The 20,980-nt window shown below is 38.9% G+C and overlaps 2 protein-coding genes across 2 annotated transcripts; both read right to left on the bottom strand.

Moving 5' to 3' along the window:
• Positions 1-9,721: 9,721 nt before the first annotated feature.
• On the bottom strand, positions 9,722-10,898 carry LOC126620873 (uncharacterized). The gene has a single exon (XM_050289188.1). It carries the CDS (start codon positions 10,793-10,795, stop codon positions 9,839-9,841), a length of 957 nt encoding a protein of 318 aa, XP_050145145.1. The 5' UTR covers positions 10,796-10,898; the 3' UTR covers positions 9,722-9,838.
• Positions 10,899-18,894: 7,996 nt separating this feature from the next.
• LOC126622688 (protein SICKLE-like) lies at positions 18,895-19,601 on the bottom strand. The gene has a single exon (XM_050291434.1). The coding sequence runs from the start codon at positions 19,519-19,521 to the stop codon at positions 18,895-18,897; it is 627 nt and encodes a 208-aa protein (XP_050147391.1). The 5' UTR covers positions 19,522-19,601.
• Positions 19,602-20,980: the final 1,379 nt, after the last annotated feature.

Genomic DNA, 20,980 nt, shown 5'->3' with positions numbered 1-20,980 from the left:
TACACCGTGCAAGTCGACAATGTTCAAAATTTGCTCTAAGAACTGGAGGCAAATATTCAAGATACTGAAAAAGGAATTGAGGGACAGTTTAGGTGCTTAATCAAAGCCTGAGTCTCTCTTCTGAACATATTCAACAATTAGGCATGAAAATCATCATGCAGTATGATAGAAATCCAATTTTGTAGAGATTAATCATACTTGTATATGAAAGAGATAATTGTGTACATATTTTCTCATCAAATCCAAAAGTACCATATTCCTTTGGCACAAATTATATCTGTTCTACTCCATTGATTTGTCCATGCTTTTTCTTATGCTAAATTCTGTCCATCTTTCTTAATTGTGCAAGACGGATGATAAACAGTGCAGATGAAGTAACTTATGTTAGAAATTTAATATTTAAATATTAGTATTATTAATATTTTAATATTAAATATTCAAGTGAATGAAAAATTAAAGTGGTCATGGAAAGGTTTGACCGGCAGATTTTCAAGGATTGTGTATGTTTAAAAGGGCTGCATGGCTGCAACTTTTTGTCATTTGGAAACTGATGCAATTTTGAATAAAGATAGCATCTCTTGATCTGGAAACAAATGCAACTTTAAACAAAGGTTGCATCCTTTGTCTTTTGGAAAGCAAACGCAATCTTTGAAAATGGGACATGTCAATGTCTATAAATAGACCACCAAGTCAAGCATTTTAGATATAGTTTTGCATCCAGAAATTATATAGAAATTAGAGTAGTTTAGTGTTGAAGAAAGAGAGAGTTTTAAACACTTTTAGTTCGTTGTTCTTTGTAGATTGGAGTGCTACTTCCGCAAAGAGAAAGATCGTTGTATCCTGGGAGATATTTGCCAACGCAAACCTTGAGGCACCATTGAGGGGCAATCTTGTCTTAAGGCTATAGAATCAAATTCTAGCCTCGATCTCTTAAGGTTGTTCTATTCCTTGTTCTTCTTGCATTTATAGAAATTTTATTGTGTATTATTTAATAGTTTATAATAGATTATATATAGCAGTTTTCCATGGTTTTTCCAACAACTTAAGACAAGACTGGTTTTGTTAAATTGTTATATTTTATTAGCCAAGTTTAATTAAATAATCTTGTGGGTTACGGTGTTAAGAAACTAAAGTCTATTTGCTTCATAATACTTTGTTGCTTTTACTTTGATTATAATATATTAAATTGTGTGATTTTCTCTCTTAAGGGAAAATGGATGATACTAGTAATTCTTCTAGTAAACTGGGCAACACGTCAATTACGAGTGTTGTGCCCATGGTGATCCCAACTTCCACCAATCATGGTGAAAAGCCTGAGAAGTTCAATGGGACAGACTTCAAGAGGTGGCAACAGAAAATGTTATTTTACCTCACCACTCTGAACTTGGCAAAGTTTTTTACTGAAGATGCGCTTGTGTCTGGAATTACTGCAGAAGAAGTGGCTGCATTAGATGCATGGAACCATTCTGATTTTCTTTGCAAGAATTACATCCTCAATGCATTAGATAATGCACTATACAATGTGTATAGTCCAATTAAAAATGCAAAAACCTTATGGAACTCTCTTGACAAGAAATATAAGACTAAAGATGCCGGCATGAAGAAATTTGTGGTCGGTTGATTTCTTGACTACAAGATGACAAACTCCAAGAAGGTTATCAATCAATTCCAAGAGCTACAACTTATTCTTCATGAAATACATGTTGAAAGGATGTCGCTAAGTAAGACCTTTCAAGTGGCTGCAGTAATTGAAAAATTACCTCCTGCTTGGAAAGATTTCAAAAATTATCTCAAGCATAAGCGCAAAGAGATGGGACTTGAGGATTTAATCATAAAATTAAGGATTGAGGAGGATAATCGTTGCTCTGAAAAGAAGTCTAACTATCACATCCCGGAATCGACTCCGCCGTAGCACGATATTGTCCGCTTTGGGCCCTAACCACGCCCTCATAGTTTTGTTTCTGGGAAGTCACGAGAGCAGAACTTCCCAGTGGGTCACTCATCCTGGGAATGCTCTCGCCCGAACTTGCTTAACGTCGGAGTTTCAATGGAATCCGAAGCCAGTGAGCTCCCAAAAAGCCTCGTGCTAGATAAACATAGGAATATACATATAAGGTTTGCATGATCCACTTCTCTAGGCGATGTGGGATGTTACAATCCACCCCCCTTAGGGGCCCAACGTCTTCGTCAGCACACATTCGGCCAGGGATTGACTCTAATACCAAATTGTCACATCCCGATCTGGGCCCCCACCACATCCCGGGCTCGACTTCACCGTAGCACAATATTGTCTGCTTTAGGTCCTGACCACGCCATCACGGTTTTGTTTCTGGGAACTCACACGAGAACTTCCCAGTGGGTTACCCATCCTGGGAATGCTCTCACGCGAACTTGCTTAACTTCGGAGTTTCGATAGAACCCAAAGCCAGTGAGCTCCCAAAATGCTTTGTGCTAGGTAGAGATAGGAATATATATATAAGGCTTACAGGATCTATTCCTTTAGGCGATGTGGGATGTTGCAATCCACCCCCTTAAGGGATCCAACATCCTCGTCGACACACTTCTGGCCAGAGATTGGCTATAATAACAAATTGTCGCATCCCGGCCCGGGCCCCCACCACATCCTAGGCTCGGCTCCACCATAGCACGATATTGTCCACTTTGAGCCCCGAGCAAGCCCTCACGGTTTTGTTTCTGGGAAGTCACGTGAGCAGAACTTCCCAGTGGGTCACCCATCCTGGGAATGCTCTCGCTTGAACTCACTTAACTTCAGAGTTCCGATGAAACCCGAAGCCAATGAGCTCCTAGAAGGCTTAAGGCCCTCAAGCTATGTCTTTTTACCTTAGGCCTTTGGCCTTTGGGGCCAGGACTTAAAACAAAATCCTTTAAGTCAATTTCCTTAAAGCCTTTCAGCCCAAACCTTTTTTATTTTATTTATTTTGTTTTCTGTTTTAAAACCCAAAGGCCTTGGGCCAATTATGTTAGGGCCTTAAGCCCGTTAGCCACTAAACCCTTTAAACCTTTTAAACCTATACCCTTTTTAATTATTAGACCCCAAAGCCCTAACTAGCCCAAACCCTTTATGGAGAATATTCTGTTAGGGAATATCCCATTAGGGAATATTCCATCGACTTTTACGAAATTTATCCGGGACCCTTTTCAGGGTAATTCGACGTTCTGAATCTGTTTCCAATGTCTCTTTTCCCAAATTCAATTGTTAGAATAGAGTTTTATTAATTGGACCCTTTATGTGCTTAGGGGCAATTATTGTGGCGTTTCCGTCTTCGCTAGTTTGCGTGGTTCTTCAACGGCGAAGTATCTGTGAGTGGATCCCTTCTAAAATGCATGTTTTGAATATAGATATGCATACATGAAAAGCATGATTTAATGATTATGTTCTATGAAACGCTTTGAGGTAACGTGCTTACTGAGGCTAGATTGAATTACTACTATTTTTTCTATAACCTATGTTCTTATAGAATATCTGATGGATAACGATATGATCTACAGAACATGTTTTGAACACCTCTTTACAATATAGATGATGGATGATTTTATACTATGAAGTTTCTTTTCAATATAGACATGTTCAATGGTTTTGTACTTACCTAGTGGTCCTTTTTGCTACGGGACGTAGGGATAAATTCCAGTTCGTCCCGGGCAACGGTTTGGTTTTGGCATAGGGCTTGGAGTGTGTTTCCTCTGGCTATTTAGCACAGGGACGAGGAGCCAACATAGGGCCTGAGGGTTATTGGACATTCACTAGTGATTATTATATATACAAGTTATGATTTGAGACATTGCACAGCATACTAGGTTTCGGAAAACCTATGTTTATCATGATATATGAGTTTTCATAAAACCTGGGGGTTAGTGCGTTGATAACTGTTTTACTATATATATATATATATATATATCAACTTGGTCCACTCATATTTGTTTTTCGTCCCCTTTAGGACTTAGAATCAAGGCATACAATCCCTGCGTCAAAGCACTTCCACATCGGCATCTTCGAGTCCTCTTGGTGTGGGACCCATTCTTTTATTCATTCAATTTTATATTATTTCTTTTAGTATTATAATTAGTTGTATACTCTGAACACGTTCCTTAAATGCATTTTCTTTATTCTTTTATATTTATAAACCTTATCTATTCCTTGTTTTTAGCATTTGCACTCAATAAATGGCTTTCATCACCCTCGGATGTTGGCCAGCACTTGCCTATCTTGGTATTCGGGGAAATATCAGGATCGGGGCGTGTCACTAACAGTCAACTTATGCAAGCCAAGGCACACATTGTGGAGGGTGTGTCAAAGAATAACAAAAAGATGAAACACTCTGGTGAAAGTAAGTTCAAGCCAAGGGAATTCTAAGAAGTTCAAAGGGAAGTGCTTTGTTTGCAACAAGACAGGACACCGTGCTAGCGAATGTCGAAACCGCAAAGGCCAAGACAATTCCAAAAAGAAGAGTAATGAATTACACATAATTGAGGAAGATAGGTTGTCCAATGAGATCGCTGACATAAATCTTGCGACCGTAGTATCTGAAGTCAACATGGTGGGAAACACTAAGGAATGGTGGGTTGACACTGGGGCTACTAGCCACATTTGCTCTGATAGAAAAATGTTTACCACCTATCAAAAAGTTACTCATGGAGAGCAACTGTTCATGGGGAATTCTTCTACATCCAAGGTTCAAGGCCTAGGAAATGTAATTGGAAAGATGACTACTAGAAAGGAACTTATTCTTAACGATGTGCTTCATGTGCTTAACATCATAAAGAACTTAGTCTCTAGACCATTGTTGAGCAAAAATGGTTTCCGTTTGGTTTTTGAGTCTGATAAGTTTGTACTAACAAAGAGTGGAATGTATGTTGGGAAATGATATCTCAGTGATGGTCTTTTCAAATTGAATGTAATGACTGTTATACCCAAAATTATCAATAAAGTTAATTCTTCTGCTTATATTGTGGAATCGCCAAATATATGGCATGGGAGGTTAGGACATGTGAATTATGATACTATACGTAGGCTAATTAGCATGGACCTATTACCTAAGTTTCGTATTGATAGAAGTCATAAATGTGAAACTTGTGTAGAAGGAAAGTCAACTAAAGCACCTTTTCACTCTATTGAAAGAAGTATGGAACCTCTAGAATTAATTCATAGTGATATATGTGATCTAAAGTTTGTGCAAACTAGAGGAGGCAAGAAATATTTTATTACTTTCACAGACGATTGCACAAGGTACTGCTATGTGTATTTGCTAAGAAGCAAAGATGAAGCCTTAGAAGTGTTCACAAATTATAAGAACGAAGTTGAGAATCAACTTAGCAAAAAGATAAAGGTTATAAGAAGCGATAGGGGAGGTGAATATGTTGCTCATTTTTCTGAATTTTGTACTCAACATGGGATTATTCACCAAGCTACTGCTCCTTATTCACCTCAACAAAACGGAGTTGCTAAACACAAAAATCGTACATTGAAAGAAATGATGAATGCTATGTTGATAAGTTTTGGGGCAACCCAGAATTTATGGGGAGAAACATTGCTTTCTGCAAACCACATTCTCAATAAATTACTTCATAAGAAGTTAGATATGACACCTTATGAATTATGGAAAGGCAAGAAGCCTTCTTATAAATTTCTCAAAGTTTAGGGATGTCTAGCTAAGGCCACGATCCTTGATCCTAGGAAGATTAAAATAGGACCTAAAACCATTGATTGTGTTTTCATTGGTTATGCTATAAATAGTAGTGCATATCGGTTTCTTGTACATAAATTGGATAATCCCGAAGTAAATGTTAATACAATAATTGAGTCAAGAAATGCTACATTTTTTGAAAATGTATTTCCATGGAAAATTGCACAAGAACAAAGTTCTTTGAAAAGAACTTATGATGACTTTAATAGCAGTCATAAAGAAAGTAATGATAATTCTGTTGACCGATAACATGTACAAGAAATTGAACCAAGACGTAGTAAGAAGGCTAAAATATCAACGTCTTTTGGACCTGATTTTCTTACTTATTAGAAAATGAGCCTCAAACGTATAAGGAAGCTATATCTTCTCCAGAAGCTCCATTTTGGAAAGAGGCTATGAATGCTGAAATTGAATCCATCATGCAAAATCATACATGGGAATTGGTGGATCTTCCTCCTGGAAATAAACCTTTAGGTCCAGAAGCTCCATTTTGGAAAGAGGCTATGAATGCTGAAATTGAATCCATCATGCAAAATCATACATGGGAATTGGTGGATCTTCCTCCTGGAAATAAACCTTTAGGTCATAAATGGATTTTCAAAAGGAAGATGAAAGCAGATGGATTTATTGACAAGTACAGGGCAACACTTATCGCCAAAGGTTATAAGCAAAGAGAAGGCTTAGACTATTTTGATACATATTCGCCAGTCATGAGGATAACATCCATCCGTATGTTGATTGCTATTACAGCAATTCATAATCTTAAGATTCATCAAATGGATGTCAAGACTGCTTTTCTAAATGGTGATTTGGACGAGGAAATTTATATGGAACAACTTGAAGATTTCATAGTGCATGGCCAAGAGACAAAGGTATGTAGACTTGTTAAATCCCTTTATGGTTTAAAACAAGCACCTAAGCAATGGCACCATAAGTTTGACACTGCAATGTTGTCAAATGGATTTAAAATAAATGAGTGTGACAAATGTGTTTACACTAAAAGCACACAAGAGGGATATGTCATTGTATGTCTATATGTCGATGATATTAATTATTGGTAGTAATCATGGGATTATTAAATCTACCACAAGAATGTTGGCTAGTAAGTTTGATATGAAAGATATGAGAATTGTAGTTGTTATACTAGGAATCAAGATTTCTAAAACGTCTGAAGGACTAATTTTATGTCAATCACATTATATTGAGAAAATACTTACGAAATTTAGTAATTATGTAAGTAGTCCTACAAAAACAGCATATGATGTCAATTTGCATTTATCAAAGAATATTGGTCAATGTATATCTCAAAGTGAATATGCACGCATAATTGGTAGTCTAATGTACATTACAAATTGTACATGTCCAGACATTGCATATTCAGTTAACAGATTGAGTAGATACATGAGTAATCCTGGTGAGGATCATTGGAAGGCAATTGCTAGGGTTCTTGGTTATTTGAAATTTACGCAGAACTATGGATTGCACTTCACAAGATATCCAGTAGTACTTGAAGGCTATTATGATGCTAACTGGATATCTGATACACAAGACTCGAAGTCCACGAGTGGATATGTTTTTACTTTGGGAGGCGGAGTCATTTCATGGAAATCCTCTAAACAAACGTGTATAGCTAGATCCACTATGAAATCTGAGTTCATTGCTTTAGACAGAGCAGGGGAAGAAGCTGAATGGCTTCGTAATTTCTTAGAGGATATTCTCCTAATTGGCCAAAGTCGGTACCTGTCATATGTATACATTGTGATAGCCAATCAGCGATTGGAAGGGCACAAAATCATGTGTATAACAGTAAGTCTCCACACATACATCGTAGTCATAATACCGTTAGGCAACTTCTCTCAAGTGATATAATTACTATTGATTACATAAGGTCAAAAGAAAATATAGCGGATCCGTTTACTAAAGGTTTGACTAGAGAGCAAGTTTATAAATCATCGAGGGGAATGGGTTTAAAGCCTATGTCTTAAGAATCGCCATCATCGCAACCCAACCTAGCTGACTGGAGATCCCAAGATCTAGGTTCAAAGGGACAACTGAATTGTGGATGATTCAGTGGGAGCACTGCGGAGATAATCTCATACCCATGTCCGATGATGAAACAGTGCTATCTATAGCATGTTTAGGATAAGCATTGCTTTTAATGATTCATATACTTGGAAATAACAAGTGGGGTATTGTGCAGGATACTCTTAATGGGATATCACCTACATGAGTGTGAAAAGTGGCCGTTTCTATAAGAATTATAAGGTTGAATTCTCTAAAGCACTCAGGATTACCGGGAATTGTTCAGGGCCAAAATGAACACAACTGTAGAATCATATGTGTTCGGAGGAATACCGTGTGAATATTATTGTCTTGGTTTACATCAACGGCTGAGTAGTTCAAGACCTCGCGTTCATTGATTAGCCAGTAAATCCGATAATATTTCACTAAGGAAGGTTCAATGCCAAAAGCTATCTCTCCCCATACGGTATTTGTCCAATTAAACTCTCTCTAAGTGTTTGCATCTTCATTTGCATTAAATTTTGTTAATTTTCATTCATGTGGGGATTGTTAGAAATTTAATATTTAAATATTAATATTATTAATATTATTAATATTTAAATATTAAATATTCAAGTGAATGAAATATGAAAGTGGTCATGGAAAGGTTTGACCGGCAGATTTTCAAGGGTTGTGTATGTTTGAAAGGGTTGTATGGCTGCAGCTTTTTATCATTTGGAAACTGATGCAATTTTGAATAAAGATTGCATCTCTTGATCTGGAAACAAATGCAACTTTAAACAAAGGTTGCATCCTTTGTCTTTTGGAAAGCAGACGCAAGCTTTGAAAATGGGGCATGTCAATGCCTATAAATAGACCACCAAGTCAATTATTTTAGATATAGTTTTGCATCCAAAAATTATATAGAAATTAGAGTAGTTTAGTGTTGAAGAAAGAGAGAGTTTAAAAACATTTTTGGTTCACTGTTCTTTGTGGATTGGAGTGCTACTTCCGCAAAGAGAAAGATCGTTGTATCTTGGGAGACATTGGCCAATGCAAACCTTGAGGCACCACTGAGGGGCAATCTTGTCTTAAGGCTATAGAATCAAATTCTAGCCTCGATCTCTTAAGGTTGTTCTATTCCTTGTTCTTCTTGCATTTATAGAAATTTTATTGTGCATTATTTAATAGTTTATAATAGATTATATATAGCAGTTTTTCAAAGCTTTTTCCAACAACTTAATGGAATGATCCTTCAAACGTTAAAAGACTTGGGGATGAATAAACCGATCCAATATTTTTCCCCTCTAAGACCAAGTTTTTCAAGTTACGCAAATTTTAGATAAAACCGGATTGGAAGTTCAAAACTTTTTGAATCTATAGATATATCTATACATTCTAATTTCCATAAAACATTTTTGGAAATTTCAGATTTGGAACATAATTTTTCGCTTCAACATTGAAATTTCCACTGCATTGGACATCCGAATTTCCAATACAACTTGAGCTTTGCTGCTGGTTTTATGCTTATCTAGTTGTTCTCTGATACATTCAGCCGTATGTTCTACATAAGTTTTATACCATTTGTCCGTCTAAAGAAATATGAACTTATCATCATTTTATTTACAAAAAGGGTTCTGACCTAATGATGATGCAGACTTTGCACTTTACAGTCTTCGTTTTTTCCTCTAACAGGACCAGCGTACGTATGTTTGATATGATTAACTTTTTTACTATTGATCATCTTCCTTGAGACAATTGGAATTTTGACAGCCTTGAAGATATATGATTTTCGATTTTTCACAAATCCCATGTGACTGCATTCATACAATTTTTATAATTCTTGTCAAATTTCCTCTAAGCCTTTGGAAAAGTCAGTTAATTCATTTTTTCATCTTGTCATTGTGCAATAATAAAGTTATTTTCTGGATTGATTTCGATTTGGCCTCTTGATATGATGATATTGGAACATTTATAAGATTAATGGTAGAACATTGTGAGCTTTGGAAAAAATACTATTGAAGTATAAAATAAAGAGCAGTAGAATTTTACACGAAAGTATATCAATGTGTATATTCTGGGAGAAGTTGTATACAAGTATGTTTTTCATGTATGAAATCAAGAGAACTAAACATCTAGTGATTTAGGATGTTGAGGAGGGAGACTCTTGTTTTGATGAGTTGCCTAAATAGGCACTCTAGTCCTTCTTCCTGCTCTTGAATACACGACTCTAGCTTCTCAAGTTGGTTCTGCGCTTTATCTGCACTTTTGTGCAGTGCAGCATCAACTAGTGAAAATTCATTGCCTTCTGTTTCTTCGTTACAAGCCATTCTTTTCGACTGCATCATCTTTGAGACCAATGACCAGCTACTTGGCTGTAACTTTGGCCCAGAAATGAAGGACAAAAGTGATTCAAAGACTGCGAGAGTGACTGCTTCAACGTCTCTCAACTTGCTAATAATGGAAACTGTCTCATTGTCGTTGTTGAGGGAAGAGAAAGCTGATCTATTTTTCATTCCCTTCAGATTTACCATAGCCTTGTGGATTGCCTTCTTCACCATCTTCCTAGAGGCCATGTATTTCCTGACCTCACTTGTGAGTGCAGATTCACCTCCCCGCCTTCTTATGATTGACTGAAGATCCTGTATGCATTCCTTGCTTTGCGACAGGGAATCCTTGGCAGTGCCACAAACCTCCAAGAGTCTGATAGAGCCATCTAATAGCTCATTAGCATATTTGTCATTCTGCTCTTGGGACAAGGCCTGTTGAGAGAGGGGCAACTGAAGCAAATTCTCCGTACAATAATGCAAGTCTTGGAGGCCACTTAGCTTGTCGCTGATAGATGATGATGATGTGCAGGTGGCCTCAGAAGACCTCAATCTGCACAAGTGTTGATCGGCTTCATGAACGATCAGGTGTGGCCTTGAGGGGAAGCTGTTAGAGCGAGTGTGGAAAGCCATTTCTTCTTTATGATTTGAGAGGAGATAGAACAGATGACCTTGAAAGTTTTGGTTAATGTACAATTGAGATTGATGAGTTCCTTTCTGTCTGCATCTGCTTAATATATAGTGTTCGTTAAGGGAAGGGAACATGAAAGCTCATTAACTTCAATCAGTAGTGAGTCGTAACATAATTTCGATTTGGATCTGTATGTTCCCTAGGCAATGTCTAAGAAATGTCTCTTCCCGGACTAGCATACCAACTCACGATCACTGATTCATTTTTCATATCAAATCATTTATTGAACAGAAAACTATAAACAAAAATGTGTCATTGCACGATTATCTTCATAATGGTGTCTACAGATACGTAGAGAGGCAAAAACCATGCATCGTACCCATCTGTCTAATCGCTACAAACTCTATTTTTCTGATCGATGTATGTGATTAATTAGTTTATTCTTTTTATTTTCATGGTTGTTGCAGAAGGAGCAGGCAACATCTGCAATATCCATTAATTTATGACCATGCATTGTTTTGCATATTGTAGAGAAATGGCATGTAGCAGACTTGATGAATTGGACTGTTCCCTAAACAGAACGAATTACCAGCACAATTATCCGAGTCTTCCATGTGTGTGCCATTAATTAATTACTCCCACTGATTTGTTAATTTTAATTCGTTTTGGTTCTGAAAAGTTGTCTAGTGCTTAGAGTTTTCTTATAACTCTTTTGAGTCAGTGAAATAAAATGCAAGGCTTCAGTAAGTTTTACCAGATTACAAAAGCAGTTCAAGATTAAATTGATTTGTGAAAATTACAGCATTTCAAGTAAATTGTGGAAAAAGAAGTTTCAATTGAGTATCTGAGAAAGTATATTATACATGTAGATCTCATTAATATACAAGTATGAACCAATAGAAATTTGGATGAATCATCTAGTACTAATCAAATTTTCTAATCTTGTGGTTGAGGATGTTGGGAACGGAAACTCTAATTTTGATCAAACGCATTGAAACGTGTTCCAGTAACTCTTCTAGATCTTGTATGCAGGACTCCAAATTTTGCAGATGCTCTTGCGCATTCTCAATAATTTCATCAGACTTGTGACCAACAAATGAGTTCAATGGCATACACTTTTGCAAATTCATTTGCATTATTTTCTTCTTTGCTTGCCGCTACGCTTTGCATAGTGCGTCAAGTTGGATACAATCATACAAGAGACCATCTGGCTTTGATTGTGTCTTTTGACCCGAGATAAAGGTGAACATGGATTTAAACTTGGTCTGAGTAACTGCTTTTGTGTCTTTCAACATGCTAACCGTACGTAGCCTCAGCCTCATTCTGTTTATTCAAGGGAGAAACACCCTTCAAATATCCTAAGATTTTCCAAATGACCTTTTCATTACCTTCCTCGTTGTCAAGAATTTCTTAACCTCACTTGCGGGCTCATTTTTTGGCAATGCTACATTTATCCAAAAACCTAAGAGATCCACCCATTGATACAATACTCTTCATTTTGCCAATGTGCTAGGGCTTATCGAGTGAGTGGAAACCAAAGCAGCTCATCTACACAATCATATATACAAATCCATTAACGCGAGCAAGTTTTTGTGTAAAAATTGAGGATGAAGAGCTGGCTTCGGAAAACCTCAATCTCCACAGCTGCTCATCAAATTGGAGATAAAGAGGATGTTTTGATGAGGGGAGGTTCTTGGAGCACGCATGGCAATTGGTCGCAGCCATTTTTTTCTGTCGGAGAAGAGAGAAGTTTTGCAGCTGAATGTACAAGTCTAGGGATTTACCATCCTTCCCCAGCATTTTCTTAATATATACAAGATGATGATGACTTACTATTTGAATATCATGGGGATAGTAGGAGACAAGAAGAATCTCTTTGCTTACAATTTGTATAACATTCTACATCGATCAACGGAGAGAGGGTGATGTACCTTATATGTACATGCCCACATCTTATAGCACGAGCCCTTTTGGGGACTCATTGGCTTTGGATTCCATTAGAACTCCGAAGTTAAGCGAGTTCAGGCGGGAGCATGGCCGAGGCTCAAAGCGGACAATATCATGCTACGGCAGAGCAGGGACTGGGATGTGACAATTTGCATGCCAACTCAACAGCATCCGTGCCGCGTTTCCCTGCCACCAACTCTCCAACTCACCACCCATTTCCTTTTATTTGTTCTGCCACAAGAAATGGCACTGCACGAGTGTTATTGACTATATGCGACACAAGAATTGGCCACCACCATAGTCTCTCACCTTCTACCTTCTTTGTATAATAATGAAGTTTGGATGACAGACCTGAAAACTGTCCTACAACTCATTAGTTTCCAAGATTCCAATATTTTCTCAATGTTGAGAAGATGATTAAACACAAATACTTAAAGATAATACAGAGTTCGAGACTCACATGGTAATTCCAGCAGAAGTAGGGTTTAGGTTTCACGCGTACAAATTTGAATCTTCACATGGTTCTTTTTCTATGAGAGGAATAGCCCCACATAATAAGCCTAGCTATTTGCTTATAGCCTGGACTATTTTCTTGCATAATAGAAATATATACAGCGAGGGATTATGCAGATCTTGCTTCCTCTGAACACTCACAATTTAATGGCCCAATGAAAACATTATGATAACTGAAAGAGAAATGCACTTCCTCAAGAAAAACAAAGGGAATATATATATATGTAGATATTGAAACATTGAGTGATTATATTGTTTAGTGAGAGAGATACAAGAATATGTCAATCAATTCTGCTAATCCGTATTAGTACACTAGTGTGTTTTAATTATAATTTTATTTGTCGGATGTGTTTTGATTATATGAATAGCTTAGATTAACACATTAGTCGGTCCGATAAGTTTATTTACTTTAATCTGTATAAAAAGAAGAGTTTTTATCACAAATGATCCTTGAAATTGACCCTCACCATCAAAATGGTCCCTGAAATTAAAAAGGTCCCTGAAATTAAAAATCAATTAATGTAGTCCCTGAAAATAGGTGTTGCAAATCAATGTGGTCCTTCCATCACAATTCTGTTTAAAATTCCGTTCAGTGCTGATGTAGCACATCAATGGGCCCCACAAGATTTACGGGTTTTTATCACAAATGGTTCCTAAAATTGACCCACATCATTAAGATGGTCTTTGAAATTGAAAATCAATCAATGTAATCCTTGAAAATATGTGCTGATGTGGGTTTAATAATTAATTAAAAAAGTTGTTTAAATACCTTTTTGCAATGGAATATTTTTTCTTATAGTAGTGCCTACTCCGAAGAGAGCTCCCTTCTATAAATTCTCAAAGGCACAAGACTTAACCAAAGCCTCAGAGGGGGTGTGGAAATAGTTTTCAACCAACAATGGACGCACCTCGGTTATAACCTCATTATTTCAAGGGAGATCTCGTCATTCTTTACATCACTAAACCACCAGGGAAGTGCCGAACAAGCTCTCCAAGATTGAGGATGTTGATCGCCTAAATGTTAACGATGATGTCCCAGAAGTAGTTGCCAATGGGCTAAGCCGTCACCAAAGGTGATCTTGATCCAGGTTCAACTCGGTGAAGGGTGTCGAAGTGTGTAAAAATGGGTGTATTGAGATTTATTTTAGAGAATAGAGGTCTAGGAGGTATAGAAATGTGAACTAGAATCGGAGGCGATTGCAGGATTGGGTTTTTGGGCTCACAATTTTTATATTAACTATTAAATTATTAAGCCTATATGTAATTTTTTTTTTAAATTTAATTAGACTTGTGTGACTTATTTATGTGTCACATCAGCACATAACTGAATTTTTGACAGAATTGTGTCGAAATGACTACATTGATTTGAGGGTTTTTATCACCAATGGTCCTTGAGATTGACCAAACTCATCATTTTGGTCTCGCACTTTCAAAATCAATCAATGTCGTTGTGAACACGGAAAATTCCTGAAACGAAAGCGAGTAGAACAACGTGCACAAACAAAATATTTGTATTTGATGATTTTGGGTTACAATCTCTCTCAAATTTGATCCTCTGATTCGATCTCCGTAAGGTGTTGATTTGTGAATGTTTGATTGATCCAAGGGCCGTCGAGGCTTGATCTTGGATGAATTGTTGGAAGTTTCTTCAAGGGGTCGTGGGCTTGATCTTTGAAGATGGATTTGAGCGAATCTTCAAGGAGCCGTTGGGGCTTGATCTTGAGGATGAGTGTTTCTTCAAGGGCCGTTGAGGCTTAATCTTGAATAACGGTGATGAGCGGATCTTCAAGGGTTTTTGAGCTTAATCTTGAAGAACAATGATGAACGGATCTTCAAGGGATTTTGGGCTTGATCTTGAAGAAGAACAGTGATGAACGGATCTTCAATGGCCTTTTGGGGCTTGATCTGGAAGAACGAAGAACACTTTCTTCAAGGGTCGTTGGGGCTTGATCTTGAATTGGTGATTGTTAATCCAAGGGCCGTCGGGGCTTGATCTTAGAAGAACGATGAACGAAGAACGAAGAACACTTCCTTCAAGGGCCGTCGGGACTTGATCTTGAATTGGTGGATGATTGTTGATCTAAAGGGCCGTTGGGGCTTGATCTTGGAAGAACGATGAACGAAGAACGAAGAGAGCTTTCTTGATTCTTCGGGAACCTGGATGCTTGAGAGCTTCGGAGTTTCAGAGCTTCAGAGCTTCAAGAATTTTGCCTAATGATTTTGGTCCCCTTAAATGAATGAATTAGCCTTCTATTTATAGAAATTTCCAAGGCCTAATTTTGAATATAATATCCCAGATGAAATAAGTCGTTTCTGCCAGGTGTTGACACGTGTCCTGTTTGATGACTTTTCCAACTATTTCGATTTTTTTGTTTAGACACACGCTACGTGTAAAATTTATGTAATACATGAGCGTTGAAACTTTGATTTATCGGTCAACATTTATTTACCGAAATTTTGATGTCTACAAATGCCCCCACTTCAAGGCGCGTCGTATACATGTGCTTGTCGCGTGTAGGAGATGCGTTTTGAAGTCACTTAATGTAGATGTCGATCCAAGGGCCATCGAGGCTTGATCTTGAATTGGGCTGGAGCTTTCTTCAAGGGCCGTTGAGGCTTGTTCTTGAACTTTTGTTTGAAATTCCTTCAAGGGCCGTTGAGGCTTGTTCTTGAACTTTTGTTTGAAATTTCTTCAAGGGCCGTCGAGGCTTGATCTTGAAGGTTGAAATTGGACCACAAGGAACTTCATGTGGTAGATGATCTTTGGCTTTGGTAGTGGATGAATCGGCACGTATTTTGTTGCACTTGTTGACTTTCCACAGCTTTGATCTTGAACTAGATTGGAGAACTTTCTGGATTCCTCCAATTGTTGACTTTCCACAGCTTATTCTTGAACTGGGTTGGAGGATTTTCTGGTTTCCTCCAATTGTTGACTTTCCACAGCTTATTCTTGAACTGGATTTGATTCAAGGGTGGTAGACACTTGATCTTGAATCGGACTTGTGATTTCTTCAAGGGCCGTTGAGGCTTGATCTTGAACTTTGGCTGGAAGCTTCTTCAAGGGCCTTTGAGGCTTGATCTCGAAGGTTGATTCGAACGCATGGCAAGCAGGCACGAGGTAAAGGTGACAGCCTGTTTCTTTGTTCAATCTTTCTAATTCACACTTGAGCAGTTTGGTCAACGGTATGATCTTCAAGATTGATGGGCTCTTCTTCCAGTTGGTGACTTGATCTTTAAGGATTTGATTCAAGGGTGGTGAAACGGCACATGCAGTCCACAACGCCTAGTAAGTCGACCCAAGAATTTGAGGGTCAAAATGAGTTCACCGTTCAGATTGATTGCAACACTGATTATATGAGATACTTTTGATTTTGAAGAAGTAGTGGATGAATCGGCACGTGCTTTGTTGTGCTTGTCTCCACATGCTTCAATGTATCATTTTCCCTTGTCTTATCTATTCTTCTGGCAGAATGTAGCATCTTCTCGAGTTCTTCAGCTCAGACTCCTTCTGCTGAGCTGACTGTGCAGGCTGCATTCTTCTCTGCTTGTTTCTTCAGGCAGATGTGGAAGCTTCTTGAGTTCCTCAGCTCGGACTCCTTCTGCTGAGCTGACTGTGAAGACTGCATTCTTCTCTGCTTGTTTCTTCTGCACGTTGTCTCCACATGCTGCAAGGTATCATTTTCACTTGCCTTATCTGTTCTTCAGGCAGGTGTGGCAGCTTCTTTAGAAGTACAGCAGCAGTGGGAGACGAGTACTCGAGAGTAGTGCTAGGTAGGCAATCAGGGAAGGGTTCCAAGCAGTCGGTTCCTTACCCGAGTTTGAGTGGAGGTTCCGGCATATTGTTTTCTTTATCCTTGTCTTTGTAGGTAAGAACAAGGACAAAGTAAAGGACAGGGAAAAAGCATGATATGAGATACTCTTGCTTTCTACCCTGGTGATATGAGATACTTTTGCTTTGGAGTCATTTGCTTGCAGAGGTACCCCAAGGAATAAGGAACATTGAGTGACTCGAGAGGCTTCGTTGGGAAAGCATTTTTTGGAGATGAAGAAAGGTTCTCGAAGATGAAGAAAGGTTCTATATGTCTGCCTTGCTATGGAGGGTGAAGGTGGTCAGTTATAGGAAATTCTTTAGTACCTGTAGAGGTACTATTCTTTTACTCGTGTCGGCAACCAATGCGTGATTGATCAGTATGGCTTAACGTGCTTTCTTCTTTATCAGAAATCTTCAAAAAATTGTCCGTAATTTTCGTCAAGCTGAGTGTGCATGTGACAGGTGTTAAGGAGGCTGAAAAAGACTGGCGCCTCTTCGATATCTGGGATCGGTGATTCGACAAATTGCCTGTGATTTCGGCAAAGCTGAGTTTGCATGTGATGGGTGTTGACGAGGCTGAAAAGGACTAGCGCCTCTTCGATATCTAGGATTGGCGCTTCGACAAATTACCCATGATTTCCGCAAAGTTGAGTTTGCGCGTGACGGGTGCTGACGCGTCTGGAAAAGCAAGATGCTTCTCCGATTTCTGAGCTTGCCTCTTTGATTTTTGAATTGGCCTCTTCGAATTCTGAGCTCGCCTCTTCGATCTCTGAAATCCCGTCGAGTGTTGATCTTTATAGAGGCACGCAGTTCGTTTCAAAGCACACTTGAATTTTCGCTTGTAGAAACTCCCTTCTTGCACTTCTAAGATCTTGATTTGTTCGACCTCTTATTTCTTCAACACCTTTGAAAATGTCTGGACCCTCTGACCGTCGTTTTGATTTGAACCTTGGTGAAGAGGTAGTCCCGCCTTCTCCAGACAACATATGGCGTCCATCCTTCATATCCCCTACTGGTCCTCTTACCGTTGGGGATTCGATGATGAAGAATGATATGACCGCTGCGGTGGTGGCCCGGAACCTTGTCACTCCCAAAGATAACAGACTGCTTTCCAAACGGTCTGATGAGTTGGATGTTAAGGATTCTCTGGCTCTCAGTGTGCAGTGTGCAGGTTCTGTGTCTAATATGGCCCAACGCCTATTTGCTCGAACCCGTCAAGTTGAATCATTGGCGGCTGAAGTGATGAGTCTCAAACAGGAAATTAGAGGGCTCAAGCATGAGAATAAACAGTTACACAGGCTTGCGCATAACTATGCTACAAACATGAAGAGGAAGATTGATCAGATGCAAGAATTCGATGGTCAGATTTTACTTGATCATCAGAGGTTTGTGGGTTTGTTCCAACAACATTTGCCTTCGTCTTCTGGGGCTGTACCGCGTAATGAAGCTCCAAATGATCAACCTTCAGTGCCTCCTCCTCATGGGGTTTCGCCGAGTGATGAGGTTTCACACGAGCAACCTTCGTGAAGGCTCCTTCCTGTTTGCTCTATTTTTTTTTTTTTTTTTTTTTGACTGATGTAAAATGTACATTTCTGTAAATTTTCAGAGAAATCAATAAATAAGCCTTATTTCATTCTTTGTGTATGTGTGTGTATTTAGTGCCAAAAGCATAAAGATTTTTTTTTTTTTTTTTTTTTTTTTTTTTGCTGATGGTGCCTGATGCACCATCCATTTATTATATATATATATATATATATATATATATATATTATAATATTTATTATTTTTTTATTGTTTCTTTTGTATGGTGCCTGATGCACCGAAACCTTTATAACTTTATTTTATTTTATTTTATTTTATTTTTCTTTTTTTTTTGCATGATGCTGTCCACCAAGATTCCACCAATTTTTTTTTTATATATGGTGCTCTCTGCAAGCTAGGTTATTGGGTGAAAACCCAGGCCTAAGTTCGAGAAAAGACGAAGGAGGAGGGGCTGCACTTGCTGCTGAAGCTGATAGGCAGAAGGAGAAGGTTTATAGAGGAGGATGAGTCACGGCGGAGAAGAGCTGCTGGTGGTCTAAATTCAACTCCATTCCAAACTTCAGGTCGATTCCCGTGATGCATAGGGAAAGGTCTTTCCATTCCTATGGGGCTTCTTTGAGGACTAAAATTTTGATAGGAACCTAGTACTTGGTACATTCTCTGGTCAGGCGAATAATTTCTTTGAAACTGATGAGCAGGAGAAGCAGTCATTTGAGGGTTCCTTGGTCCTCCTGAAAGAGGTGACGGAAGCCTTGCCCCCAGAAACCCACCAGTATTTGAATGTCTAAAATTATCTTGTGCAATCTGGTCGCCGACTTTAATCCTTTTATTGTCAGAAGAGAAGGCTGCCATAGGATCTGAGTAAAAGTCAAACCTAAAAGGAGCACAGGGCTCCTCCAGGACTGGTATAGCTGTAGTATCTTCGGCCAACGGATTGGAAAGGTAACCAGGGACGGCTGAAGTTGTAACATTATGTGAAGCTTCGGTCTCTTTAGCTTCGACGCGCATTGCTCTAAGCCGTTCCTTTCTCTTCTCGGATTCGTCCATTTAACCTGAATCGGAGGCGGTCCGTTTTGTCTTCTGTTGGGAATACCCGAGTTTGTCTGCCTTGGGCTGGGATGCGGAGGGAGTGAGGACAAAGTAGACTGGCGCCGCCGCCGCAACTGCTTCGATTCTGGCATCTGATCTTGGAGAAGGTGAGAGGATGAGCACGGGAAGAAGATGGCTACGGGAGAGATCAGAAACATCGAGAGAGTTGAAGAGGGAGAGAGAGTGACGTGGCTGGGGAGTTGAGCGGTGGAAATTGGAACCATAAACAACAATCATTGACAAAGTTTGACATTGATGTTTTGGTTACAACCTTTAACTCTGGTTTGGTTACATTGATCACCTCACGAACCCTGTTTCACCGTGCCAGCAACCACCTGGACCCACTGTCTCAGCCGCGTCTTCACCGTCTGCGGCGTATCTCCTGGTCTGATAATGGTATGGGGAATGGGCTAGAAAAATAGGTTGTGACTCATGTTTTGAAGGGCAGGCATGAGGCAAGCTGCAAGTTGAGTGGATTGGGTTCTAAGAGCCGGGCCTGGGCCTGTATATATATATATACATATATATATATATATATATTTTTTTTTTCAAAGAAACTGTAATTTAATTTTGTGCAAAGAAAATTGCAAGTAAATTTGTAATAAAATTGACCTTCATCAATGAGACGTTAATCAAACCTTTTTTTTTTTTTTTTTTTTTTTTTGATGTGACTGAACTCGAAATCGAATGCTCGAGCTTCCTACGTACCCTTCCAAAGAAAGAGATCAAGTCAAAACGTAGTTTAAATACATACATATTTTTTGGTATTTTCTTTTTGTGCCGTTTGCAGTTTTAACTCGTGCAGGCAAGGAGCGTGTCTTGGTGCCATTTGCAGTTTCAGCTCGTGCAGGCAAGGAGCGTTTGTTGCCGTTTGCAGTTTTAGCTCGTACAGGCAATGAGCGTTTGTTGTCGCCTTTTATGCTCGTGCGGACCAGGAGCATTGGTTGTCCCTTTTTAGGCTCGTGCGGACCAAGAGCGTTGATTCGTGCAGTTTAGGCTCGTGCGAACAAGGAGCTTTGTGAATTTGTGAAGCAATTTTGGAGAGGCGTTCCTCACAATCTTCATAGCAAGGAGCCTTGACCGAGTGATTGAAGAAGTCTTCAGGCAAGAAGTCGCGCATCGTGATGGCAACGGACGATCTTTGTGTCACAATTTCATCATCTTCAACACGTTCACGTTGCTTTGAAGGTTGACAATAGCTGCTTTGCCCCCTTTCCGATTGGCGGACTTGTGGAGTAGACGTATGCTTCTTGTGCAATTTCTTAGGAGTGACTTGAGTCCATCCTTCAACTTTGCTTGTCTTTGAGGATGCCCCCAGCGGTTGAGGTGAAAACCTTGAGTTGGAAGAGCCAAAAGTGATGGTGGTATAGTTTGACTTCACCACATCGTCAAGATCTAGCTCGATGATTCCTTTCTG

Source organism: Malus sylvestris, chromosome 5, assembly GCF_916048215.2.
Source record: "Malus sylvestris chromosome 5, drMalSylv7.2, whole genome shotgun sequence".
Classification (NCBI taxonomy): Eukaryota; Viridiplantae; Streptophyta; class Magnoliopsida; order Rosales; family Rosaceae; genus Malus; species Malus sylvestris.
Note: the sequence above shows the minus strand (reverse complement) of the source record. Positions and strands in the feature narration are given on the sequence as shown.

What these genes read in the sequence shown, in the direction of transcription:
- LOC126620873 (XM_050289188.1), bottom strand. Translation starts at nt 10,795, where the DNA reads ATGTTCCCTTCCCTTAACGAACACTATATATTAAGCAGATGCAGACAG.
- LOC126622688 (XM_050291434.1), bottom strand. Translation starts at nt 19,521, where the DNA reads ATGGACGAATCCGAGAAGAGAAAGGAACGGCTTAGAGCAATGCGCGTC.